Source organism: Anopheles stephensi, chromosome 2, assembly GCF_013141755.1.
Source record: "Anopheles stephensi strain Indian chromosome 2, UCI_ANSTEP_V1.0, whole genome shotgun sequence".
In the NCBI taxonomy this organism is placed as follows: domain Eukaryota; kingdom Metazoa; phylum Arthropoda; class Insecta; order Diptera; family Culicidae; genus Anopheles; species Anopheles stephensi.
In genome coordinates this window covers 66,763,691-66,791,399 of record NC_050202.1, presented here as the reverse complement: position 1 = coordinate 66,791,399, position 27,709 = coordinate 66,763,691, and the positions used below count along the sequence as shown (strand labels likewise).

General features: G+C 42.4%; 1 protein-coding gene and 1 long non-coding RNA gene across 19 annotated transcripts; one reads left to right on the top strand and one right to left on the bottom strand.

Annotated features, from left to right (window-relative positions):
- Positions 1 to 1,170: 1,170 nt before the first annotated feature.
- LOC118504352 (high affinity copper uptake protein 1) lies at positions 1,171 to 27,629 on the top strand. 18 transcript variants are annotated; one of them, XM_036038728.1, is made up of 8 exons: positions 1,185 to 1,427; positions 1,881 to 2,016; positions 5,344 to 5,402; positions 21,474 to 21,822; positions 21,928 to 22,250; positions 22,824 to 22,853; positions 23,631 to 23,645; positions 25,244 to 27,629. In XM_036038728.1, the coding sequence occupies exons 4-8, from the start codon at positions 21,619 to 21,621 to the stop codon at positions 25,443 to 25,445; spliced, it is 774 nt and encodes a 257-aa protein (XP_035894621.1). In that variant the 5' UTR covers positions 1,185 to 1,427; positions 1,881 to 2,016; positions 5,344 to 5,402; positions 21,474 to 21,618; the 3' UTR covers positions 25,446 to 27,629. The 18 variants fall into 18 exon arrangements, with proteins under 18 accessions (XP_035894625.1, XP_035894616.1, XP_035894621.1 ...); XM_036038723.1 differs by lacking the exon at positions 5,344 to 5,402 and having other exon boundaries at positions 1,174 to 1,736; XM_036038721.1 differs by lacking the exon at positions 5,344 to 5,402 and having other exon boundaries at positions 1,806 to 2,016.
- LOC118504355 lies at positions 10,001 to 10,643 on the bottom strand. The gene is made up of 3 exons (XR_004905291.1): positions 10,391 to 10,643; positions 10,224 to 10,303; positions 10,001 to 10,093 (listed from the first exon to the last, which is right to left on the bottom strand). It is a non-coding gene; the product is annotated as an uncharacterized LOC118504355 (long non-coding RNA).
- Positions 27,630 to 27,709: the final 80 nt, after the last annotated feature.

The following is a 27,709-nucleotide window of genomic DNA, read 5'->3' as shown; positions in this document are numbered from 1 at the left end:
TCGATTATTAGTTAACACTACCTATGCCTTCCAAATCTCATCTCAATAAGACCCGTAGGAAATTAAATAAATAAATACAAAAATTCCTGACGGTGGCAAAGACCGGCAGGATACGATGGCTGGGGCATGTTATGAGGATGCCGGACTCATGCCCCGCCAAGAAGGTATTCGTCAGCGACCCTCAGTTCGGCACGAGGCGTCGGGGAGCACAGCGAATTCGTTGGCTGGACCAGGTGAAGGGAGACCTGTCGGAGATCGGGTGCCTACACGGATGGGAAGCTGCGGCCAGGGATCGAGTTTCCTGGAAATCTATCGTTGACCGGGCCATGTCACGACGACGTGCTCTTTAAAAGAGTAGGCCAACTTGATGATGATGATGATGACAAAAATTCTTTGCTACTCACATCTTTGAAGGCTAGACGGTCTGCTGTAAAAGTCTCCGATAATGCTCACGATCTTGCGCCGTGGTCACGCTAATTGTTTGTCACGGCCTTTCTGGCAGACGCATCAGCGCATCATCAGTCTATCCCAATTTAGGCCTACCACAGCTCCTCGGTCGATATGGAGGGCCTTAAAAGATTTTACGGGCTCCGGCTTATCCAGTTCCCCCAGCCAACCTGAGCGTTGCAATTTCATACATCTTTTTGAACATCTTCTTCTAGAAGAAGGATTCATCAATTTTGTTTTGGACGAATCTCAGAGAAAAGGTTATGACTGCAGATGCCATAAATGTTCTATATTTTCCCAGTTTAGTGATTTTACAAAATATACATTAGAAGGTTCATGTTGAGAATTTGTTCAAAAAACTACATCCAACTACACTTTCGCCTCCCTAGCGAGGTTTGATGCCATGCAGCTGCTTAATAACTGTTTAAAGGCAGCTAAGATCCTGAATGCTGCTTGTGCACTGCAAAGAGTTGTGCCTTAAATTTATAGTGAAAAATCAGATAGTTTTTCCCTCGGTTAGGCTCATCTATATAGATGATGATATATGTCACTCCTTCTTATTCCACACTAGTAATTCCATTAAAATAGAGTCGCCTCCAACTGCAGATTATGTTGCTATTTGTAGCCATAATCAACCGCGCCAACTGCAGTCGAACCCTGTAAATGTTTATGGCACCTATCTCACACACACCATTGCAAGTTGTCAGCTGTCATTCTTATTGTTCATGATTGTTTCTCGCTAACGTCAAAACGGCACCTTGGCGAGCCCGATTCCAAACCGTCTTTCGTTCGCAGTTGGTCGAGTTTACGCATCTCATCTCTGCAAAAACAAGACGTGCGAGCTGTTGTTCCCTACGGTAGTGACCGGTTCCAGCGGGGTTTCGTCATGTTGCCAATCGATCGAGCCCATTTCAACAGTCGGTGATTTTATTTCGTTCTACTTGGTGCGTGGTGCATTGTGTGGCTGCTGCTAGCTTAAAGTGAGTCCCGTCGTTCAACGATTGCACCTAATCTACCATATCTCAGTTCCTTGTGGCCTTGTTGTGATAGCATCGCAGTGTACACGTTGACGGTCACCGTCCGCAGTGAGTCTGTGCAGGGAAAGCAGGAACGAAATCCCATATAATAAGCAGTGCTATTAACCGTGAAGGGTGAACGGTGGTGTGTTATCGTGCGGCTAGTTCGCAGTATATTCTCAATATGCTGTCGAACCACGATAACGTAATTGGTTCTATTTGCTGTGCATAGAGTGTGATGCTATGCTTGGCTTGTGCTTGTATGTGTTGATGGTAGGGAGTGCGTGTACGTGCGTTGTATAAATCATTCCTGTTTAGTTTCGTGATTTTTTCGGTTCACAGCCTAACGTCAGCCATCGTTTACTGTACGGAAGTGCCGCCATTTCTAATAGTGCTCACCCTTCCATCCATCGATAGGATTTAACCTCTCTCCGGAACTGAATCATTGCATGGATCGGCATTGTTCCGCACCGTAAGCTGCAGCCTCCCGGGATAGCGCAAAGCTTGCTGTCAAGTGCCACGAAAAGCGACAAGTGCAACGAGCCTCTGGAAGGTAAGGTTGCTTCGTTGCTCTGCTAGACTCGATCTCCTCTATCTCATACACCAATGCCTGGGGCAACAAATCGTACGACGAATCACACACGGCGTAAATTGGAAATTCCATCCACGATGGCCTTCGAATGGCCATCGTCATCTTACGGTGAACGCATTCGTGGCTGTGAGCTTCAGGAGATGTGCTTGCTGCGTTTGCCCACTACCACCACGACAAATGGCGGTGATTTTTGAAGGGTGCAATATCCGCGAACAGATTATTTGATCGTCCCTTCTGATTGTCGACCAACACAGCCACGAAACTCCACACAAACAGAAGATTTCGTCTCGCGCACTCTTACGTCACAGAGCATGTGGTGTGTGTGCTTTTTCATGTGCTGCTCCCCCACCGATCTGAACGTTTCTCTTACTCGCTCGCGCACTCATCGCTCTCACGCAATCATCGTGCTCGATGAAACGGCACACCTTGCGTGTTTTGGTGCTGCGCGGGATGGTGTATGGTGGGATATGGGGTACGGTTGATGATGCAACTCGCCGACTGCTGCGAATTGTTGCACCGGACAACCCTCAGCGATTTCTGTCGGCAGGCTCCATTGCAGCCATCGCAACCGTCAGCCTACTATTATTACAATTAGACGTATCGTATTCTCGTTTTCGTAGTGGTTTGTTTGTCTGCTTTTTTCTTTCATCTTTTATGGCATTCTGCACGCGGTTCTGTTTGTGTTGCAAATTTAAGATAGCAAGGAAAAGGGTTTCTCGGGTTCCCACTGCTAGAGTTGGGGTGGTCAGGTGATTGAGACGATAGCGGGGCAGGATCGAGTGTCGAATCCCGTCCCGGGGACCGTCTAGTCTTACGCCGGTCTGACTATCTAGCTACGGGGTAAACTAATTCTAGGAAGCCAGAAAGTGGCTCTTGAGGCTGTGTGGTGCCATAGGAGAAGAAGGGTGTTTGGGTTTTGAGTTGAGGATGCAGCTCTCTCGTCTCGTTGTCTGGTAGATTATTGTAGAGATACGCCATTTTAGAAATTTAAATGTAATTTACTGAATTTTCTGGCGAAAATTATCATACGCCATCATACGGCCTCTTCCCTTCCATGGCGAGAAAGAATTCATAAAGCGACACAAACTTAGCGCGCATAATTTAATGAAATACTCATAAAGCTCGCAAGCATTTTTTTGTCTCCCCTTTTTTGTTGACTCAATGAAGCATATGCTTTCGCTTATGTCACACAGCTTTTCGGGAGGGGGCATCATATGATAAAGAAAAAAACAAAAGCAAAATCAAGTGGGAAGTACATTCCTCTCAAAGTAGCCCTCATTACCTTGTGCTCTATTTTACTTCTGGCTCCATTTGCTTCACCTTTCTTTTTTTTTTTCTTCGAATTTCATCTCCTACCGTGATGTGTGGTGGCTGTGCAACATCACCGCATTACGACTGACGATGTGAGATGGTTTTATGCAACGGCAAATTCACACGTGAACCATTTGTGCGACCGGTTTTATTTTTTTTTCGGCGTATATTTGCGCTACACTCAACAACAGTCGTGCGGCACGGGGGAAAACATTCCTTAACCGGGTTTTTTTTTTATCTCGCATTAGGATGCTGAACATAAGCGTACTATTATTCATATGAATGTGGTTGTGTCTGTGACGTTTAAGGGAGTCTGATTGATTTAGTATATAAATTGTAATATTTTGATGGACTTGCATAATTAGTGGAATTTTCTTTTTTTTTGCTTACTTATTAGCACTGGGAACGTTATGTTGGTTGGTTGGCTTACTCAATGGCTTAAATCGTTCTGGCCGTGTGCGAGTTATTCAAGTCTAAGAATTACTATAGGCGCGTACTTTTTCAAAAATAACAGCTGGGAAATATTGAAAAACTAAATATGTATCATGAAAATGTAATTAAATCCCTTCCGTTAAGGAGCATAGCAACACCAAAACTAATAAGCAAGGCAGGACCTGTGCAACAGAACAGTTAAATGAGGTAAGATGAAAGCAATTGCATGGACTTCATTCATCATATCCGGACAGTTCGTTGGAAATCAAATATCTTGTAGGGGTGAATATGGAACAAGCTTTTATCTGCTGACGAAATTAGGTCCATCTTCTTCTGTCCTTTTTGGTAGTGCTTACTACTGGCATATTCGCCTGAAGAATTTAGACATTAAACCACCAGAAAAATTATGGCAGAAAATTCTTTTGATATGGGTTGTCCTTTCAGTCAGAGAAGAATTACACATAAGCATGAATTTCCAGTAAAGGTGAACACATAAATTCTGTAGATCTTATTTGCAGACCATTAATTCCATATACATAGCAAAACGACCAGGTCGTTCCTTACGAATAAAGAAAAAAAAAACATGTACAGAAGACAAATAGCTCACGAGTGTGATTTTGGAGCAAGATAATGCTGCTATCCATGTGAGCAGGATTTCAACACAACCTGCTGGTGGTCAACACGATGTCCAGATCTTAATCTAAATGAAAATGTATGCTGAATCTTGGCAAGGTTTTTAGCGGTAGACGTTATTTTACTATCGATCGAAACACTACAAACAGCAGTAAGAAAAAAGAATGGCTAAAACTGTAAGAACAGCTTATAGATTCGATGCAATTACGAACTTACGAACTTATGTAGCTTAGTTCATGTTTAGTTAGTAAAGCTTTTTGAAAAAAAAAAAACATTTGTTGGTCTATTCAAAACAATACTAAAGGATTTCATGCTGTTTCATTATCATTACGCTAAGGTTTCAATTTCTAGTGATTTCTCTCACTCAAATCATCAATGAAATCGTTCGGAGAAGATAAGTTTATAGTTCAAGATGGAGAACTAATGTATGGAGTTTGCCTTACAATTATTTTTCTCCCGATTCTTATAAAAGCCTAACCATTTTTTTTCATTCGATGGGTTAGGCTGGGTCAGGTTTAATAACCTCCCACCAGCACCGGTTGAAACTTATTTCTCGTTCGGCTAAATCGGATTGCGTAAACCAACGGCGGCAGCACACAATGCTAGGTGTACAATTGCTGCGAAAACGTCAGCAAAAGGTAGCAAGCTGACTTTTAGCTTTTGCTTAAATCACCAATAAAAGCAAGACCTGCCAGCAAGAAGTCGGTCAAATTGAATCGTTGACGTCGTCGTTAGCGTCGTGCTTCTTGTATTTTATTTGCTTAACGAAAAAACCCTACCAGAAAGTCATGCGAAATAGTTGCAATTTTAGTCCACCCGTTTGGCTCTAGCAAGATTAACAATTACTTTGTAAGTTAATGTTGCCCTGTCCTGAAAACCACCTCATCGTGTTTTTCTTTTATCCTTTTCTAGTTACATTTCTGTCCGACGTGCTTTAATAGAAAAAATGGTCACTATTCAGCGACAGGCCAGTGAGTATAGTTGGAGAAATTTTTGCTTTTCTGTCGTTTCCCACTAATGGGCACTCTCGACCCAATATCTGCTGCTGCTGCCACGGCTGCTGGTTTCTGGCTTTCAGGATGAAAGGTTGTCTCTGTTTTTTTTTTGGTGTGACAGGATTACGCCGAGATTCAATTATAGTACCAACAGAAGCAGGCGTCACCAATGGAACCACAAGAAAAGGGTTTGCGAAGGCTTTAACATTTAAGCTGCGGTCCGTCCTGTTGAAACGGAGCAAACAGAAAACCAGTCCAAACCAATGCAGCCAAGTACGAAATTCCTCGGGGACTGATTTTGCTGTTTGTTATTATATTAAATTTCCTTTTTTTTACTATAAATTTTGGTATATTCTTTACGTGTGCAATAAATCGTGTATTTTCTTAATGTTTATGTTTTAATGTTGGCATGTGTGCATTAAGCGTTAAGCTTAATGAACCCTCCATTTCGCACCATTCAGCGCAGAGAGTACAACTTTATTCATCTTGTACCGAGATATTTATTATCATAGAACTTTCAAGCACTTTCGATGCTTCTTCGATTCATTCATCACCGTTGCTATAGCGAGAGAGAGCGAGAGACAGATGAATGCCACCGGTGGTGGGTGGGTGGGTGAAATAAACTTGTTGATAGCGCGCCTCGCACCCTCCCCAAGAAGGGACCCACCCACACAACAACATTATCTGTTTGATGCTGGCAAATTTCTTTATCCTCCCTTCCCACGATTGGGGCCCAGAGTTCTAACCGTAACGAAGTAGAAAATTTGAAAACGATTGCGTGAAGTTATGCGATTTGAAACCGGCGGCAGTATTATTTCTTCCACACACCCGACTGAACGTTTGATGGATTGTCAGGGCGGCTACCGCACACCATCATTGGTTGTTAGCGTGAATTTTGAAAGGTATTAAAATTTCCAGAATGAAATACCAACCCCGAGCGACGGCCTCGTGATCGGTTGGTTGGTTTTGTAACCATTTTTTTCGCGCTCGCAGCTCGAGCTGGTGCTACTTTGAAGCCACCGTAACAACTGCCGAGCGAATGATGTTGATTGTTACATGGATAATAATAAACTAGGGTATAAGCTTTAATGCGGATGTTGCAGATAGAGGTGTTTGTTGTTAATTATGTTGGGTGCATTTAATACTGCTATCAACAATTAAATATTTACTCAAAAGATTTCTATTTAATTGAACATTAATTTAATTTAGCACTTTAATCGGAAGGTTTTCGAATTCTCGGAACAGGGTACAATTATGTGTAGTGATGGCGAGCGAAATAAGGCTTCCATATTAATTGCTGTATGGATTGTACCCTTCGGTAAATTCTCCACGCGCTCCACCGTGTTCCGTGATGTTTATCCGACAGCTCAAAGCTCTGTGGAAAAAGCTCGTGTATTTATCGCCTCACAAAAATGCACAAAAATTCAAGAGATCGTAAATTTTTGCTCTTAAACGATCCATTTTTTTTCGTGTAGTGCTTTCATTTTCACATGTGTGTCATTAAATCGCATTTTATTACTCTGTGTGTCCATCGGGTATAAGGCCAACATATGCGCCAGTAGTATATAAGTACTTGATTTTTTTTAACCTCTAGTGAGTAACGACATCCAGAATTCTATTAAAAGCTGTCAACAGCACATGTGATACAGTCTTTAATCATGATACTTGAGCTCACACTTTTTAGCCCATTAAATATAGTTGGTTGTGCTTATTACAATGTAAGAAAATGAAATTTTGTCATACATTTTCAATGCCTTCCTCCTGTACTTTCGCTAATGGGTTACCTCTTAGGTCCGTATAGTTTATGAGTAGCTACTTTCCGGGTGAAATTAGTTTACACACACACGCACTCACATCGCTTGTTCGGGAGCCCCGAAAAGCCCGCGTACGAAAGATAGCTGGCTTGCTGCTGGTCCGACTTTTCGGCCGGAACATGCGACAGGCCAAGCGTGATATTTTTAGGTTGAACACGCATTGCTAAGCTTTTGGCGCTTTGAGCAAACTTTCCTAGTGCTGCTGCTCGTGATCGCCGGCTATTCTTGTCCGAGTGAGCCTTTCTCTTTTTTGGCCGTTGAAGTCAATAACATGACTCAACCCCCCCGAAAAGCACACAGACACACCTTGTGCCGGTCTGGAATGTAAAGCTGCTGGGCTTCCGGATGCAGGAGAGCACGATGAAACGAATCTGGGCCATTGCGAATCGGGCGGCAGCAGCAAGCAAGCAGGCGCAAGCTGGCGTGGAGGAAAAACGTTTTAAAATTAGTTTTCCTCCAAAGTGCCGAACAACCGAACTGCCCCGGTCGGTCCGGTGGTTTATGTTCGGTTGGTTTTTGCTTCATAAACTTGCACGTCTCGCTTGCCTACGTGTCCGAGTTTTTTTTGTTCTTGTTTGCTTCGAATTACCGTGATCCATTCACTCTTGTGTCGGTTTCGAAATGCTTCGTTTTTGCTAATCCAACCCGTCCGGGCTAGTGGTGACGGACTGTAAGGTCGATCCCGGTGAAAGGATCACGAAGCTGTTTGCATCTGAGTTTGATTAATGGAGTTACTGTTTAATGTTTGTTTAGTTTTCTTACAAATCTTGCAGCTTTACGCGGCAAGACAAAACAGCCCGTCTCGAGACAACCAATCAGCAGTGTTAGGCATGAAATTTTAAAGCTTTGAGGATGAAAAGTACCCCGTAAATGTAATGGGATCGGTTAAGTTTTGTCACCAAAAGACTTTTTTTTTTCCAATCATTTCATCCTCCGGTCAAAGGATTGTTTGCATGTAGCCCGAAATATGGGTATAAAAATATCACTAACGGTCTGATTAAATGTCAACAGTTAAAGGTTATCTTACCAGGGATCGGAGGATCTAAATATGTTTCATGTTTTCATGGGCAAATGGACGCCGCAAACAACTTTGACGTAATGTTAAATTCCTTCGCCGTTTACTTACATCTCCATTCGCCTCTTGAGAATGGGTGTGGTGAATGTCCCACCTGCGGGACCCAAAACTTAGGAAAGCATCTTTGTGAAATCAATATTAAAAGCAATGTTCTGCCTGAGAGAGAGAGATAGGTATCCCATTGGGGTTTGTTGGTTTTGTTTAAAAATCAAAGCAAAATCTTATGATTTTCTAAACATATGTTAAACAAGTAGTACATTTTCATGTGTTAGACGTATGTTTGCTATTGCAAACGATCAAATGTTGTGTGCATGCAATGTTTCTTAGCAATACAATCAAAAGGTTCAAGCCGCAACACATGCTTGAATTGAAATTGAATGTGAACACATCCCTCACAGGTATTCTTTAGCGTGGCGCGTGCTATTTATGTCACGCTAAACCTCAAAACAACCTCCCTGAACGGCGTTGTATAGGCGGAGGAAAAAAAAAAGAAGCCAAAGCACTGTCAAAATTTGCACACCGAATAAAACACTTGGCTGACTTTTTCGGCTGAGCTTTTCTTCCAAACGCGCCCGGAGAAGCCCGAGCTTTGGGATTGAAATGTTCATCATCCTTGAGATTGTTGGTTAAAAATAGACTAGACAGAACGGTCTGGAAGAAGTTGAATATGCGTTGGCTTTGCGCGAGCTTTCCAGTTTGCACAAACAACGTAAGTCACGGTCGGTTGGGTACGATTAAATTTTGTTCGGTTGGCGTCTCTTTTTTTTCTACGGTATCACTATGTTGGATATTTAAAAATTCCTTTTAAATTTTATTTTTGTTGTTGATGAAGAAAATTTAACCGAACCATTTTATACATGTTCTCAGATTCCGGCTAGTATAATGATCTTAGTTAATATCGAGCTGTAGTTTCTTAGGGTTTCCGGTTAATCTTTCCTCTGATGGACGTTCCGCAGATGGCATGGCTGATTCAATTGCTGTCAATGTATGGAATGCAATTTCCAATTTAATAGAATGATAGATGAACATTTGCTATCCCGTTGCATGCTTTCGCCTCCAGCAACAAAGTATGCGATATTCTTTGAACTGTTTGCGCCAAGCTCAGCACTGTTTATGATTATAACTTTCTCGGAAGCAAATACCAGATTCCACCACAGTACACCACATAGTTAAGAAGAATTTTAAGTGCTGTATTAATTCGTTTGAAAATATGCTCTAAATATGCGTATATTTATCGTGTGGCTTTTATTAGTGGCGGTGGTTTTCTACATCAAAAGGACCAATATAAAATCCGAACAGATGGAATCTTAATGCTAACACAGATTGTCAAGGCGATGTACCATTTTCCTTAACGATAAACGATTTTCGAACAATCTGTTTTTCTATGACACACCAAACAGACACCGATGCATATCGAGTAAAGCTTTCCTGCAGCATCTGCATACGAACACATGGTACCAGAAGGGGGAACAAGCTTTACTGCTTGACTAATTGCTATCACAAAATTAAATCACCTACACGTTTGCCAAACAACTAGGTGCAAACACGATGCAAATATCCCGTTCGCCAGCCAAACGAGGATTATAAAAACCAACGGGCAGTGAGTCAATCAAGTCTAATTGTGCACAACGTGGACAGTAAAATGCGGTAAGCATCAAAGCAAAACGTATCATTTCAAACAATGCGGGTAAGGACATTGGGCTGCCATCTCGTCCTGCTCCGTTTGGTAGTCCACTTGCACAACGGTTTTAGCTTATGCATGTCTGTAGTCGTTTTAGCTGTGAAATGGATGATGTGGTTTTACTGTGTTATATTTGGACAACCCTCGAATCCGTGCCTTCCGAAATGGCCGACAGCTGTGTTGTACGCTTCGGGGCCTTGCAAAGGTACCGGTTCGCTATATCTCACCGAAAGGATACTGCAATAGTGATATAATGGTTGGCGATAGAGTGCCATTGGCAGACGGACCAATTAGTTCCAATGCATGCCTGCAAAAAAACAACGGTTGTCTGTGAATGTCCCAAAACCAGACTACAGTTTTATGCATAACGAGTCGTTTGCCTTAGAAAACTTACCGCTCCGCTCGATTCGTCTGAGATATTCAAACCACACCTCTCCACGATCATCTTTTTATGATATATAGCATATTGCAAACCATATTTGCACCCATGCACCCGTTTTCGGCAACGCTATCAATCGTGTTTTAAAGTGAACATTCACTGCAAATATTCACTGAACCGCTATGAAACGTTATCAATAAGTATACATGACTTCGCAGCAAACTCCACAAATAAGCCCAGTTTGCAAAAAAAATCCCCGAATCAGACGTTATACGCTAAAAAAAAATAAAACAGGCGGGTCGGAAAATAGTGTGCGGCGGGTAGTAAAAACGGCTGAACAAACATTAAAAATGTTAATCCCCCCCATCCTCAACCCCCCCATTTACTGACAGCGACGATGAGCACAGTAATGTGGTTCGTTGTAACTGCTGGTGGTCAATTGATATCGCTATCCAAAAAGTGCACACAATCGTTCCACTTTACCGATGGCTGATAATGCTTCTTCCAGTTTGTAAAAAGCGTCACGGGTGTGTCGATGGTACAGTGGACAACCGCAATCGTGAACGGATCCGTTGTCCAACTGCACCCGGTACGGTGTGGCAAAAGTGGTTTCACCGCGACATTCTGGAACCAGATGCAGCAAAAAAAAAGGAACATGAGAGGTTCGATATGGACATGTCATTGTTATGTGTGTGTGTGTGTGTGTGTAACGGAGCGGAAAACAAACGACAAATGATTAATATACTGTTCAACAATTAATGTAATTCCATTTTTTTAAAAATGTCCACAACCTTGTGAAATTGGCTGGAAAATTTACCTGTGGGTGTAAAATTGTACGTGATAATGGGTCTATGCACAGTTCGCAATCGTACTGCATCAATTTACGCATGGAAGCGTCACTTCAGCAGAACTTCATTGACGAGGAGTGACGTGTGTTATGTTGCAGATTTTGTAAAACAAGTCCGCTTTGCTGTGTTTGTACAATCAATACTAGCTGCGAGCTCTGAACGATGTCAATATTCCGGGCTCTGTTTGCTGGAAAGTTTTCCAATAAACTGACCCCAATCCTCTGTTTGTTTCATGCTAGGTTTGAGCATGATGAACGGTAAATGGAAGTATTGGTAATTCGAAAAGTTTGATTAGAATCACATTTGAGTTGTGATAGTTGTAACAGGAAGGATAAGCGCAACAAGCAGTAGAAGGAAATGTTTCTAAATTTAACAACCAACTTGAAGAATAATATAACTTTCCAACGTTATGCATAGTTAGGGAAAGGTTCTTAAATATTGATTCCAATTCAATTATTACGGTCCTGGCCCGGTGCAGCGATTCTGGTCTTTCGGGTGTAAGCATCAACGCTATCATTCGATCTCAGTTTGGACCTATCACGCCTTATCGGGCTGAGTAGTCCGGTGCTATTCTCATGACATGACCAGTGTACCGTAAAATTCTGAAATACCCTTAAAGTCGGGGAAATAATGCTTTGTATAACGAAATTTACTTAATATATTTTATCGTTATGTGTTAATTTTCCTAAAATGCACTCCTGGAGACGCCTGGTACTTTTCGTTAAATTTATTTTTAAATAGCAATGCAAATAAAATTACCTTTAAATTCGAAATTAGTGAGGTAACGTATGCTTATTTGTAGATCTTTAGTCCATTTAGCAAGTGATCCACTCGCTTCAATTTGCAAAATTTTCTTGCTTTTGCACTACACACTCTACGCTCTTCATACTATGTTTCGAATTTTTATCTCATGCACATGAAACTGTACCCTGTTATATTACTCTAGTGAGTGATAATAGTGGTGATGGGTTGCGTTTGGCCTGCGGTCAGCGCTTTGTGCGGTTCGGTATTGTTTACTATTATTCTTTCCAGATAAGACGTCCGAAACACAAACTGTGAGGCTCGCTGCACTATACCGAACCACTCGCTCGTCCGCATTGTGGTATTTTTTCGGACCATTCGAAGAACGAACGATCCGATCCGATAACGTACTAAATCGCAAACCGAAACGTCTAGCAATGTGAAGCAATCGACAAACGTACCACAAATCGCGATAGCAAGATAAGGAACGCCGTTACGATGGGGTACAGCAAAATAGTGCGCTCCTCCCGTTCGGGGTTTTCTAATCGCTGAAACACAACCACTTGCGTTGAATGCTTCCGCTTTTTGAGCTTGAAATGGTACAAAAATTTGCAAAATTATTGTTCAGTTTGTGATAAACCGTCACGAGTGGTGGCCGCGAGGTGATCGCTTCGAAGAAAGTACGTTCTGCGTGCGCTTTTCATGGGTGCTTTTGTGTTAATCGTTGTTGCCAAATTCAACTGTACTGCGTGTGGCGGCTAGTTTTGCGTTGCTTTCTAGCTAGTAAAACATCAAAGAATCATACGGAAACTAGATTCGTTCGTAGCGCGTTAAGCTGTTAGCCCGCTGGGTAACATGATGTTTAGCGGTGCCGCGACTTGAGTGGAATTTAATCGTCTTACCACTTCAGCTTCTTTGCTTGCTGCCCTAGTTTCGCGCAAGCAGCTTCCAAAGCTTAATTAGTGGCGATAAAAGTGTATTGCGCCGTTTGTGCACTTGAAGGTGTGGAAAATTCGAGGAATATTTGTGATTTGATTGCGACGCTTCAAAGAACGGTCTCGTCTTGCTTGGGTGTCGGTAGCGTCGTAATCTTCATTCGCTGCTGATTCCCAGCCATGTTTGAGGTGGATGATGTGCATCTGCTGACGGGCGTATAATAACTATCTAATGCGTTTGTTTACGCTGCGAGAAAGTGTCTTAAGTAATCTGTTGTTCTAGACCTGGTAGGTTTGCTTTGTTCTTTGGTTCACATTCTTCGTCCATTCTGCCCGTATAATCTCGCTTGATACAGTTCGTTGTTTTTTCCCTTTAGGTTATCAGCAGCTAACCAAACACATTTCATTTTGTTTAACAACAATCGGGCAAAGATTTAGAATCAGGAGAAAATGTGATAAAATTCTACGAAAGCTTCCACGGGAGATGCTTTTTGCAGTCCGCAGCATTGTATATTGAGATTTACATTATATTTATTTCAGTCAAGGGGTAGTACGTCTAGTTAAATTTAAGCATATGAAGCTCTAGCCAGATGCGGTCTTTTCTACAGTGTTATGATGTGCATACTGCCTCAACCTTTAACCCATAAGCTTGTCGGTTTCCAAATCAATGATTCAATACCAAATTGCTTTGCTCCTCAAAGCGAATTTTGTTTGATTTTTAATCGCACAGTGTACTCACAATTTTCTCGGCAAACCCCCTTTTTGCCACCAGCACACACACTGTAGCAAATTCATCTTGTTCAATTAAACATTTAATTTCGCATAGTTTGTTGAACAACTTCGACAGCCTCACACTGCAGGCGGTGGTGTGGCAATCGATGCGATGTGCTCTTTGGCGATATAATGCCGCTGTATTAGCTTTGGATGCCGACCGACAATCGAACTCGAACTTTGCTGCTTGCATCCAAGCCCCGTCAAGCCATCTGGAAGGAAGGGATGGAATGGATGTACGGAACGAAATCAGTTCGGAATTAGATGAACATTTTTCATTTCCTGGCAAATGTTTGATTTGATGCAGGAGCAAGAAAGCGACATGGGGAATGGGGGTTTTCAGTCGCTTTTTTGGAGGCTTTTTTTGTGAAAAGTTTTCATTGCCATTTTCTTTCGTCCATCCCTCGTCTCGCGGTTGTGCGAGCAATTTTCAATTTGATTTACTCTTCCAATTCAACCACAACCCGTTATGCGATAAAATTCTTACCGCTTAACCAATGCAGCTGCGGGAGCAAAGTTATCATTACCCTTGGGGCAGGAAGTTTTATGTTTGTTAAAGCAATGCTCGCTAAGTTGCTACGGTTGCTTCCAACAGTTTCGCTGGATATAATTAGTTTAAAAAAAGTGTTTTCTCCCCATTAGTGAGTGCAAACAACAAAAAAAAGGAAAACGAAAGATTGTTAGATTACGCTCTAATGAAGCTGAAACACGTGCTTTACTTACGCTGGTACAATTGTTCTCCGCTCTGGAAGTGATTGTTAAGTATGTTTGCTTTTAGTTGTTCGCTTAATTAAATGGATAATATATGGAAGAGGTTTATTATAAATTACTATAAATTTTCTTATAATATGAAGGGGATTTCATCAGAGCTAAGTAATCCCTGTTAATGGATTGGATGTAGAAATTGTATTATTTCTGCTTTTTTGCTTGCAAAGTTCCTAGTCTTCCAAGGCGTTTTCATTGAATTTGTACCATTCGGCAGGTAATTGTTTCGTGCTAATGAAACATCATACTTCCATCGGTAAACAAAATTAAATCTTCCCGTAGACTTTGCCCAAATTTTCATCAAAGCATTCTGCTGAACTAATTTGAATTATTGGAAGCAAAGATTTTAAGGACCGCTTGTTGACGCAACAGATTCAGGAGAGGTTTCTGATCATAAAACAACTTTCCAGAGAATATGTTTGGCTTCTGCTTGTTTTTTAATTTCTTTTAAGTTACCGAATGGAGCTAACGAAATGGCCCTGAAAACACCATAAATAATGAGAATATGGGGCAAAACATGTTTATGGAATGTATTTCGAAGAATCTAGATAGGAAACAGAGTTTGTGCTGTACTTATTAGATTCATTTAGCAAGGAAAGAATTTTTTACTGTCCAAGTATGTCCTTGGGAGCGAATTATTTTTGTACAGCAAATTTCGATGCATCTCAATGCCGTCTCTATCTGTTTTTCAGGGCACGGAGTGTAAGATTTTCACCACACGATAGGCTAATATTCTCATCGCTTGAACTTGACTCGACTGGAATGTTTGCTTAAGGCATTAAAGCTCTCCCACGTTGCTTACAAATGAAAGTTTAGCTTTAAAGTTGCTCGAGGGCGTTAAAGCCATTCGATGCCGATGACAATGGAGTTTGGACAATTTGCTACAACAAAAACATTTTCTTCTTGAAGCGACAGAGAGCGAAGAGAAAAAAAAAACTACTCACCTAAATCAATCTAAATGCAAATTGAAAGTGCGAAAAAACAACATTTTAATTCAAACAGCAGGCAGCTTCGGAACTCAAACAAGTGTGCTTGGCTGGACCGCGAATCAAAGAACGATGGTGTGCATTGTGTAGTGTACGTCTTTTCTCACACCACTACATCATAGCTCCGACCCTCAGTCCATCGTGTGCCGAACTAACGAACGCAAAATTTCTACAACGTTTCTACAAGAGCTTTACGAAACGGTTCAGCTCCATTTTGTGTTGTCGAAGAAGCCATTAGACTTGCAGCCGCTAGCGCTAGCAATTGATGAAATGGGAGCGGTCCAAACTCTTTTACCATACCGTGCCACCGTCGCGGGGCAGCAGAAAGCAGCATCTACGTACGCTTGTCCTTCCAACCCCTCTGAACAACCGCTTCTCAAGGTCGTCCAGTTTGGTCGATTTTCGAGACGTGCCGTTTTGCTAGGCTGGTGTCAGCTGCTTACTAGCTCACTAGGAAGGAATGTTGTTTGAGACTGGAGGTAAGCTAACGCTTTGTTTGCACCGACCGCGAGAGTGAAAGGCGTTCAAAGATATTTGTTGTTTGGACGTTTGTGTTGGGACAATTTTCGTTTAGCATTTCCTTCTCGCGATAAGTAAAGTTTTGATTTTGACTCTTGGAAGAATGTTGCTTAATTATTGAATAATCGCTGCTTTGCTTAATGGATTCCTTGGTTGGCAAAGTCGCTGCCAGATGCTGGTGGATGGCTAAATTCTCAAGGCCTTTTGCTTTGCCGCCAAGAGTCTGTGCTCGGGAGATGCGCTCGTCCACCCGCCCTCTTCAAGTGCTAGCGTTCGAGTCGAACGTCTCAAACCAGGTGCTTAGGAAGTTTAAGAACCATCTTCCATAAAACATTCTCAGAAGCTGACGCTCTTCTATGCAGCGGACGCTTTCGAAAGGATCGATCAGATGATGCAAAATCTTACGATTTAGATTAACGAAGCAAAAGTTAAATTTAAGGCTATCTTACCAGCTGCTCTGCTAATCAATAGATGTTCTCGGCAGGTACGAGAGTCGCCAGAAAGCTGCTCATACATCAGGGTTAAAATGTTGTCCTAATAATAGAGCCGATATTAAGATGCGATAGCTGCAGCTACCGATGCTTGGGAGATAGTTACAGTTTCTGACTGCTGTGGATATTTTACGCAAAACAGTACGATGATCCTCATAGCGAATACAGGGAATTAGACTCATCAGGCTCTAGTGGGCTTATCACGTCATAAAATCAAATTATCCCGCTTGGAACGATTATTAATGCTTGTAGTAGCGCGTTCTAAGCTTTATTTAGCTAGTATTTTTGCTTTATATCTGATCGCTAGCATTAATACTGCTAGGACGAAATGAAAAACTCCATCTGACATATGAAATGTTGTTGGCGAATGGAAATTCTCCAGCTTAACGAACAATTTGCCCGGGCTCGCTTTGCAGTTCCCCGGACAAAAACAATGTTTCATTATCGTTGTATGTTCAGGACGAAGCACGGTTTATGTTGCGCATTTTAAATACTGCACCTGTACCTGTACCACACCGGAGATGAAACCGGTGGATGCGAATGACTCTCGCACTCATCTCGTCGCCATTCTGCCTGCATTGGTACGATAATTGAATTATTATCGTAACCCGAATGCCACTACGTGCGTGGTGGGGAAAACACGGAATCGAGCGGGAAAAGAAAGTGTGCAGGAAAGATTATTTTTCCAGCATCGGTCGGGGTTCAGTTATTGTGTTTATTTGCTTACGCCACTCACTTCCCGTAAGGGGCAACATCAACATACCCGACAAACACGTGATACTGTAAACACAATCAATATCAACGTGTCCACCCGCACAGGGAGCGAACCATGATCGCGCGGACAATGATCTCGTTGTGGGGCTGAAGCAACACCCCCGGTTCGGTTCGTTTCCCTGTCCAAACCATTCCAGTTCTAGTAGTAGTGAGTGACCTTATTCGAAACGCGCGGTTGCGTTGTTGATAAGGTTGCCGAAGGAAGGAATACAAAAAAAAACACACACACAGCATCATGGTAAATCGAGTTTGCATTAATACCGTCCAATTTCCGTACGTGACGTGTGGGTATGGAGCTTGTCGCGTCTGGTTGGGTTGTGTGAGATTGCGGCACGGTTCAAGCAACCTGCGCGCAAAGACAAACTGCCTGGTGGGGGTGGATAAAGTTAGCCAGCCGAAGCATAGGTATCTGAGAGAAGCACAACTCAAACTTAATTGTGGTCTACACTAACCGACACTGACGGGCGTGAATCTGCCAAATGGCGAGACCCTACCACGCCGGATGTGGCCAGATTCTATGGGATTGTGTGAAGCCAGTCGACGGGCATGCACAAACAAGTAATGAATCACATCCAGCCAACGCCGAACGGCAGCTCAAATCACGAATGGTGGCGGGGTCGGTTAAGGGATGACGCTCGTTAGATCACACGGTGGGTTCTCGCGCCAACGACTCCAGAGTCGCTGGGCATTTGCCGCCTGCACTGCGATTGCAGTGATTTTCATCTCGTCACCGCTGGATAGACAATTGTCTCTAATTGAGAGGAATCGAAACAATTCCGTCCATGTTCGGCGGCGTGTAGTACATTCAACTAAGCGCCCACTGTAGTAGTGGTGATGTGCTCGGTTTGTTTTGCATGATTATTGTGCTCTACTTTGCGGGCCCTTCCCGAACCGCGTTCGTTAGTGTTTTTTTTTAATGTGGAAACAAGTACAACATAATAAAATCAGCATTACAAATCACGTAGAACTGCAGACACCTAATGCAATTGCTTACAGAACTGATTGTGGACGAGAAAGTAAGTGAATAATGAATACAACAAGTTTTTAGTCTCGTGACAGAGACTATCGTGTAAAGCACTGATTAAATCCCCCCCCCCCCCCTCTCTCTCTCTCTACTTTGTTATTACTAAATTGAGATTACAAAACAAAAATCTTGCAAAAGCTCACGTACCATCTCATGGAATATGCAAATGTGTATGCACTTGACCCTGAAGGTGGCGTTTCTTGCAGCCAGCGGTAAGATGCCAGCTTGAGGTTCCACACCTCACTGTGGCTAAGTCGGTTCACACTCCGTTCTCTAGGACTCGCTTCTGAGTGTGGGTTGGCACAGCTTTATCTACTCCCGTGGGTAATTTTAATGAATTAAAATATATTCTCTCTTGAAGCGGTTGGCAGTATGTTATCTGCTTGCACGACGAAGGATAGAGCAAGTTTCCTTCGCTTTCGCTACCTAATCACATTGTTCCTGCGGTCAGGAACAAATTGTTGTTGCTGCCCGTTTTGTATGTCACCAGCAGCCAAGTTCATACATCTGTGCCTGTTGTGGTTTCTATAACAGATGGGATGTGTTAATGCATTGTGATGTTGTGAAACAGTACGTGTACATTCAGTAACGCATCGCACATGAAACGGAAAGCCTTCTAAAAAGCTACTGTGACGCGCAGCCTTATTTTTGCAACATAATTTTTCATCTGACATCACGGACCACCACTCCATCTGTGTGTGACATATATCTTTCCTTAAATAAGGGATTTCTCGCTCTCCCTGCTTAAAGGATAAAGCACGTCTTTTTTTGTATTTAAACGAGTATCAATATAATGGCTGTCGAAGGGAGTGAGTGATCTCGATTTGATTGTCATTTTCCCAAAGGGTTTCAATCTGTTGTTGCTATTTCAATTAAGCGTATTTCCTGTATGTGTGTGGCCGCATACAGTGGCTTTCAGCATCCTGGCGAAAGGTAATTAAATATTAAACTATTCGTTAAATACATGCTGCTGCTGCTGCTGCTAGCAGTCAAGACCACTTTTATTGATATTTAAACGTTTAATGTAGCACGCTTCGCAGAGCATCAATGTTGATCGATTTATTTATGCATAAAATAGTGCATTGCATATCATCAGATCGATTTGAATGCTGTATTTAGCCGATCCACTGGTGACGCACAATTTAGGCTTTCTCTCGCTGGTTTTCCCTGTTTGATACATGGAGCTGGGCATATCGAATTCTTCAAAATGCTAGTTCGTCTGCGGTGATCAATGAAGTCGTATGACTCAATAATCATTGATTCAATGTTCAAATTCTGTTCAAAAGTTTAGCAGCTAATTACGCACAAAATATCAACCACTAGTAGCTCATACACTACTTGCCATAATAATTCCACAAACTTATTATACAATATCAGTTATTGGACACTGATTTGCATGAAATTCACCGGTGCATTTCCTGTGTTTTTGAATGCATGCTCACTGCGTTTAGCATAACACATTGATTCGGCAAACGTTGAATATGCAATTAAAATCACACCGGTTGACTAGAGTTCTCATGTGGAGTGTTTATTTAACACGTACTTGGAACGATTGTTTTCGCATGCTCAATGATGACCGTCATCGCGGCTGGTCTGTTGTGGGGCGAATCTGTTATTTTCGAATCGGTTCCACGCTTGAAATTGGTGGCTAAATATATGCTTGATTTTACATAACAAAAGAGTGATAAAATGTTTTGTGTGTGTGTGTTCTACTTAACTAAAAAAAGTCGACACCAGTATAATAAAATGTTCATTAAACTATGCAATCAATCAATATTCTGTACCGATACATTCTGCTGCAATTCGCCACGCTATGCTACGCATTTTTATTACTCCACTTCACTTAGCAAACGCCAAACGATGTCATGCTCCGTGTAGCATCGATATAGGATGGGTTAAAGTCAGGGGTTCGCAAAGCTTGTTAATTGATTTTAAACAGTCCTTAAATTCGGCTCTTTTCGGCTCGAAACTGTTGTAGTGATCACGGCAAAAACGGAGATCAAATCCCCTCCAGACCGGTTCCTCGTACGCAGGACTTGACTATTCAGCTACGGGTAAATTCAAGTTCAATGCCTTTATGCCTATAATGCTATCTTCTTATTAAGTTATTAAAGAAAACTGTAAAGTTTTCTAAATTTATACATTTTCCTTCGATTTTTTTAGCAGCTTTAACAGTGGCATTTAAAACGTACAGCATACATTGAACATTTTGTCGACCACTGCGTTCATCGTCTGTAAGGGGTAGCTCGAACCTGAAACGCCCACCATCGGAATGCGCCTAAATGACAAATTCCACACCGAATTGCGCTTTCGCTATGATACGGGGTGTGATAATGCCGTACGCTGTGCTGTGACTAACACATTTCGGGATGAAATTAAAATGGCTCGGCACATGCTTCAAACGTTCAAACAAAATTTGGAGCAAAATGAAGAAAAAAAGGCTTCTCATGGTCATAAGCCTCATTGCTTATTGAAATTCGCAATCTAACACTATTATCGAAGCGCTATCCTTTTGGAAGGCTCTCGAGACATTTCATTTTGCTTCCTTCCTTTCAAAGCAATTTTCCTTCTCGTTGGTTGGAAAAACTACTGCTAGCGTCAATTGCGAAAAAGTTCACACTGAATAATGGCATCCTGCTTCGAATGTTGAGATAAGAGAGAGAAAGAGAGAGGGAGGGAGGTGAAAGAGCAAGACACGGCAAGTGCACACACACACACACGTAATGTGATAAATTCTTAGTGACATTCTTTTGCTTCTACGCCCTGGGAATGGAGGGAAATGGAGTGTAGAGGAATGGGGGATATGAGTCCGGAAGTTGCAAACTCATCCGGTGCATAATACGTGAGTGTTCGTTTGGCTGATGTTGGATGCATTCGGCGGGCGATACGGTCCTTTGGACGGCAGATGAAGTGGAATCAATTAATGTTTGGCTTCAGGTTTTTCTTTCAACGATGCAAACGTCTACCGTACGGTGGTACGGTGCGGTGTAATATTCTCGCAAGGGGCTCGTACTGTAGCATCGGTTTTTTGCACATTGTTAGCTTGGCTCTAAAAGAAAAGTCAACACTCATGCTTGCACAAATAAACTACAATCAGGCGCAGTAAGAATCGGTGAACCTACAACAACACAATGGGTGTCCTGCTTGCAGCACGTTCCAAAACAGCACGTGTGAAGAAATATGTCTTCCATAAATGTATTTTTCATGTCCCTTTCCCAATTTTTTCGCTTCCTTCTCGTTTCAGAGAACTTTTAGTCCTACCCGGAACTAGATTATCCTGCCCCGAGTAGTTCCCGTCACTGCTTTACTGGGGGGAAGTGCTGGCCGCAAACCTGGAATCGGTAAGCCACCGAGCAGCAGCATAGTGCAACATTGAGGGCATAAACTACATGGACCATTCGGAGCACCACGACTACAGCCAGCACGCAAATATGACGAGTGGAGGTGCTCACGCCGGTCACGGGACGGTTGATCACAGTGCGCACGATCACACGATGATGGATCATGGGGCGCACAATCACCAGCATGGTGGTGCCGGTATGGGTGGTGCGACAAGTCGGGCCGGAATGGTACATCACATGATGTCGATGTCGGTAAGTGGTACCGGTTCTGGCCGAAATTATTGCCAACGGTAAGCAACCTTTCCGGAACGCTTAATATAACGCCTTTTCGTTTTTTTTTTGTTCACTTTTCCACAGTTTCACGGCGGATACGATGAAACGATCCTGTTTGAGCAGTGGAAAATCGATAGCCTCAGCGGGTTGCTCTGGTCGATGTTGCTCATCTTTGTAATGGCCGCACTGTACGAAGGATTGAAATACTACCGGGAGCATCTGTTCTGGCGGACGTACAATGCGCTACAGTATCGCCCAGTCACGGTGACGGAGAAGAGCAATGGCAACGGCGTGGCGGTAGCCGGAACGTCGACCGCCGAACGGGGTGGTGTCGGTGCGGGCGATGGCTCCAATGGCGCCAGTGCTGGTGGCGGTGGACTAAACGAGGAGGGAGCCCGAATCGTGCAGTAAGTTTCGCCAGAGCGAAGATCGCTTATCGACGATTCAATTATCTTTGGTGTGTGTGTGTGTGTGTGTGTTTTGGTGGGGACATTCCTTTGAAACGCGAAAGTCTTTCACCATCACGTCGACTGTTAGCTCCTTATCGTTGGCGACGGTTGACGAAAACAAAATGACATATTTTCACACAATTTTCTCATTCTTCTTTTTTGTGTCCTGTTCCACCATCTTGCTCAAATTTCGAACTGTCAACGCTGTGGTATCGATCCGTGCTGGGATGCTGCTTCGGATGATATTTCGTCGGTAATTCTCCTGTTGCGCTCATCATCATCATCAACCCCGTGCCCTGCTGTACAAATATATCGACAACACAATTGCCACATATCAATGTCATCACCATACACCATACAATGATTGTGCATCGTGCATCGTACCCTTTATCCATTGCGCGACCATTCCATCGCTGCTGCAACGTGAACGCAATTGTTTTGTATCCATCGGTGCATCGGGGGCGGATTCGGGCTCTTGCGACCCACACGTACCATCAAAATAAATCAATAATCGGTCCTTTCTTCGAGCAGCATGGTTGGCGAAGTGATCCACAAGCAGCCGTAAGTTTCGTTTACATTGTAAATATGGTTTGCGTTTTACTTTGACGCCCAATCGAGCCATTAACGTACGAGAGGGTTATTGAAAGTTTATTTATAGTTAGTTTAATATTTTCTGTTAGCATGATAACTTTCTCATTATTTGAACTAACTTTCTGCTTCTTTAATTATTATACTCCTTTCATTCGGGCAGTTTCCTTGTATTTGCATCAAACAAAATTGTCCATTAGAGCCAGTAACATACACAGAGAATAACAGAAGTAGATTAAATGATAGTTTATTATTTTTAAATCAGTAAAATTTGCCACACACCCAACCACTAATCTCATACTTTGAACTCACTTTCTGCTACGTTTACTATTATAATCCTATTTCTCCGAGAAGTTTCCTTGCATTTTGCATTAAGTAAACCGTGCTACGTGTTGCTGTGCAGCAGCGCCTACATTTGCTATCTCACTGCACAATAAGCCTTACCCAGCAGCGTCAACGTAAAGAGGGCTTACATCACACAGCTTACCATCTAGCAAAAATAAGGCACAAACAACATCCTTACACGCTCTTTCCCCATGCATTCTTTTTCCCTCGTATGCTTACGATGCATCCACTTCAGTCCATTGCTTTTGCGCATCGTATTTATCCTATGCATATATTTTTTGCAATCCTTTCTCTCTCTCGTTTCATTCATCGCTTTATTCGCTACTGGCCGGTTCCTGCCTTTGGGGCTCATATCGCTGCTCACTGTTCGTATTTGTGCTTTTTGTGTTTGTGCCTTATCTGAAGGAGCAGTCAGTGCAGGTATGAATATTTGCGTTTGATTTATTTCTTCCTGCAGCTCACCATTGCCTGGGGGAGGGGAAAAAAACGCTAATCGTATTACAATCAATCTCTTGCCACATACTTTCATACTACTTATGCATTTGCATTTTCATATCTATTTTATGCTTGCAAAAGAAAGCTTCTGCCGCTTGTTGCATTATAAAGTTAGGTCAAATGTACGACACTCACCGCCCAATATTACCTGCGGAAAAATAGGTTCGATTTAAATAACCGGTTGAGGGTTTTCAGCAAGAACTATCATGCGAGCATGTCCAAACATTATTTTACAACTTTTGTTAAAGAATGATTATTGCTAGTTGTTATTGTGGCCTATTTTTGCTGCCTTTTCCTTTCCTCACATTGGTCCATTGCTTTTTTCCACTCGGGATTCCGTTTCGGGAGCGTTACACTTTTCATCCTTTCAGCACTTATTCTGTAGATACATAATAATAAGTAGGAGAAACAGCAATAAATCTAATCTATCTTCTTCTTCCTTGGCACTACAACCTCGAGAGGTCTTGGCCTGCCATTTCTAGCTTTCTGTGACTTAATTTTACCCTTAGAAAAGTAGTCAGCCCTGCGTACGGGGAGGCGGTCTGGATGGGATTTGAACCGAATTGTGAAGACCGGCGCCACTGTCGCCTCGGCCACCGGACCGCCCCAAACTTATCTATAGGCGCTTAAAAATCTTCCCTCCACTAAAACAATGCACCTGGTTATGATAGCAACACTAGCAATCTGCTGCTGCACCGATTCGTGATTCGCAATCCATCTTGTTTTCCACGAACGCAAATCACGCCCGCCTGACAAACCAGCATTATTATCATACTAAGAAATGGTAATACGGCATCGCAAAATTAGAGCTTAATTTGTGTCATAATGTTTTACACCGCAACGAAAGCTACGTAGCAGACACGTGTGCTCCATCAACTTCAGATTGCCGTAATGAATCCACCTCAATTAGCAGCATGAGTGCATATACACTGCCCCCATATCGCTTCCTGAGTTGCACTGCCGCTTTACCGGTTCCGGATTAGTTTATCTCTCGCTTAGTGACAGGTTCCTCGAATCCGTACGCGCGGTATCTTCCAGCTCTTGATTTGTGTCAATTAGTAAAAGAATGCTTGTTTGTACTGGCTCCGCTCGTACTCCTTCGCTAACGAAAGGCAAGGTGGCAAAGTTCAACGGCTCAACCGGACAAAAAAGGACTTGTTTGTGTGTTGCCGTTTGCTTCTCAGAATTCGTTTGATTGTAGGATTAGAAGCAAAATGGACTACACTCTTGCAGGGTAACAACTATTCCTTCGTTCGAGAAAATCTTCGTTCCCTGTTGTTTTAGTTCGTTAGACTAGTTTTGCTGGATCTTTTGCTTTAGAGAGAGAGAGAGAGGGAGATAGAAGCTAAGGTCATCTAGATAGATAGCGCATATCAAGTCGGTCCTAATTACCTTACACTGCTCGATTAATCTTGCACGGAGATCAATAGTGAGCCTGGGTTGTTTTTTTCCGGAAAGCAATGCGTGTTATATCCGCTTTCAGTGTTTAAACCTGTATTACTATTCTTTTCTTTCCTCCCCAGACCAACAATGCTCTCGCTGATGCACCTGTATCAAACGCTACTGCATATCCTGCAGGTCACGACCAGCTTCCTGTTGATGTTGATCTTCATGACGTACAATACGTGGCTTTGTCTGGCGGTTGTCCTGGGCGCTGGCCTCGGCTATTTCCTGTTCGGGTGGAAAAAGTCCGTCATCGTCGACGTTACCGAGCACTGTCACTAAAGCAGTACGGGGAGTATGGCTGTGCACCACACACTAGTGCGGAATGCGTTACGAAGAAGGATACATCTAACATTTCGTACCTAAGTGAGCTGGTCTGCTGTTGTGCAAAGTACTGTTGCACAGCAGCAGCCACTCTTGTGACTCTGCGTTTTACAGCGGTACAATTTTACACGGAAAATCCTGCTACACAGACCCATCGACCGTATTCCTGCCTGCGGGCTTACTATGAATCTATGGTACTATAGCGGTAAAACACATGGAGAGAAAAAAAGAAGCATACATCGAAAAAAGACACACACACACACACACACACTGTACGCTGAGGAGGACAAACTAGAGCAAAAGTCAAACTGGAGAAGAATGAAAAAAGCAAAACAAAAAAAACATAACAAACTCGCCCCCAGGTGCGGAGATTTGTCGGTAGCATCAATTTAATTGCAGCGCTAGGAAGGAATCGGATCGGCGTTCACGTTACCAATCTACCAATGTGAGATATGTAATACGAATTTACCTGTTGATTGATTGTCGGATGCAAAGCTTCCGGGTGGTTGGTGTTGTGCGCGATATCGGATCGCAAAATCGGAATGGGTCGAAACGACAGCAAGGTCGTGCAGTAAAGGCGAATGGAAAACCCCGATGTAAGTACTACATGTTATGCTCAAACATAGGGGTAATGAAAAAAGGAGAAAGGGAAAGCACACTAGGCAAAACAGTTTCCTATCAAGCGAAGGATGCTGGCGGGACAAACAAGTTTTGTACATATAACAGAATCAATGGTGCCGAGTTTTGGTCGCAATAGTCGCTGGAAGGAAGGGTCGTGAAAAAAAGAAATAATCGAAATATCATATAGGTTACTCCATAGATTACGGTCGCTCACTGTAAAACAACAACACACCCCGCAACAGCAGCAGCACGTGTGCGAGATTAGATTTTTTGTACAGGAAAAATAAGTAACACACAGACTCACTCACCGTACTATTTGAGAGGGAACATGGGACGAAGGAGTAGCCTGTTGTTGCTGCCGAGACGCCGCGGTGAACATATTTTAGGGAGGAATTGAATCGAATGGCTGTTGGTCATATTTTTATTCAAAGTAACAACCCCGAACACAAATCCTAGATGTTGCATATTATATAGACAAACAAAGGCTGGATTCCGAGCGTGTAGCAAAGCGGGCGAGGGAAGGAGGGAAATGTAAGTGGCGAAAGCGGCAGGAGGAGCTGAAGTTTGCAGCAAAATGCTATAATAAGAACATTTTCTTCCTATCTTTAACGGAAAAAAACTAAGGAGTTAGCTGTTAAATTGTATCCAGAGAATCCACTAGCAGAATCGATCATTGCTCCATTTGTCCGTTAATTGCTTCTTGTTGCTCGTTTTTTTTTTTCGTTTGCTTTATTATTACACTTTCGTTATCTCCTTATTTTTCCTACTGCAATTTACGCATCGATAGTTGGCCAATATAACTGCCACTGCAAATGCTTTTAGATCCTTTTCTATGGCTTTATTTTGTCCGTTTTGTTGGAAACGGTTTCGTTTTTCTTTCTTTCCTTTAATTAAAGTGTTTAGTTTGATGTTTAGTTTTAGTTGAAGAACAAATACCAGCAAGAGCGTAACGTTTTTTTTAAAGAACAATTACTTTATATGATTAGGGTTATACGCGGACAGCAAATACCTACTATAAATAGAGATGGAACAAAAACAAAATTCATTTTTCCCCGCAAATTACATGCAAAACAGCAGTCCTTTAAAAAAAGATTATAGAACCGAATAAAAAAAAACATGAACAATTTCAAACTGTACAAGCCGCCGTCTAGTGGAAACAGTTAGATAGGGAAAAAGGGGTTTTTAAGCAACAAAAACAAAACAAAACGAAATGAAACAAAACACAATTTAGAAACGGCTTAACGATTTAGCGTTAGGAGGCGGAGATTGAGTGTGGCGCCGTTTGTGGCGCACCGATTATTATTATTATTATTATTGGTCATTTTGTCACTGTTCTTGGTGGACTTTTGATTTTGTTTTGTCTTCTCTTTCTACTACTTTTAATTTCATCTTTCCTTCCACTGTGTAGAACGTTTTCTCCTCTAGTATGTTAAACTGTTAGCTTTTAGTGCAATACTAGTGATTTATTCTCTTTTTTATACAAAACAAAAAAAAAACAAATATATATACACACACAAACTACATAACGATGTTAGAACCGATCGAGTGCAGAACTGCTGAGAAGGAAATGGGATGGGATGCGCTATTGGAGGGTATGAAAG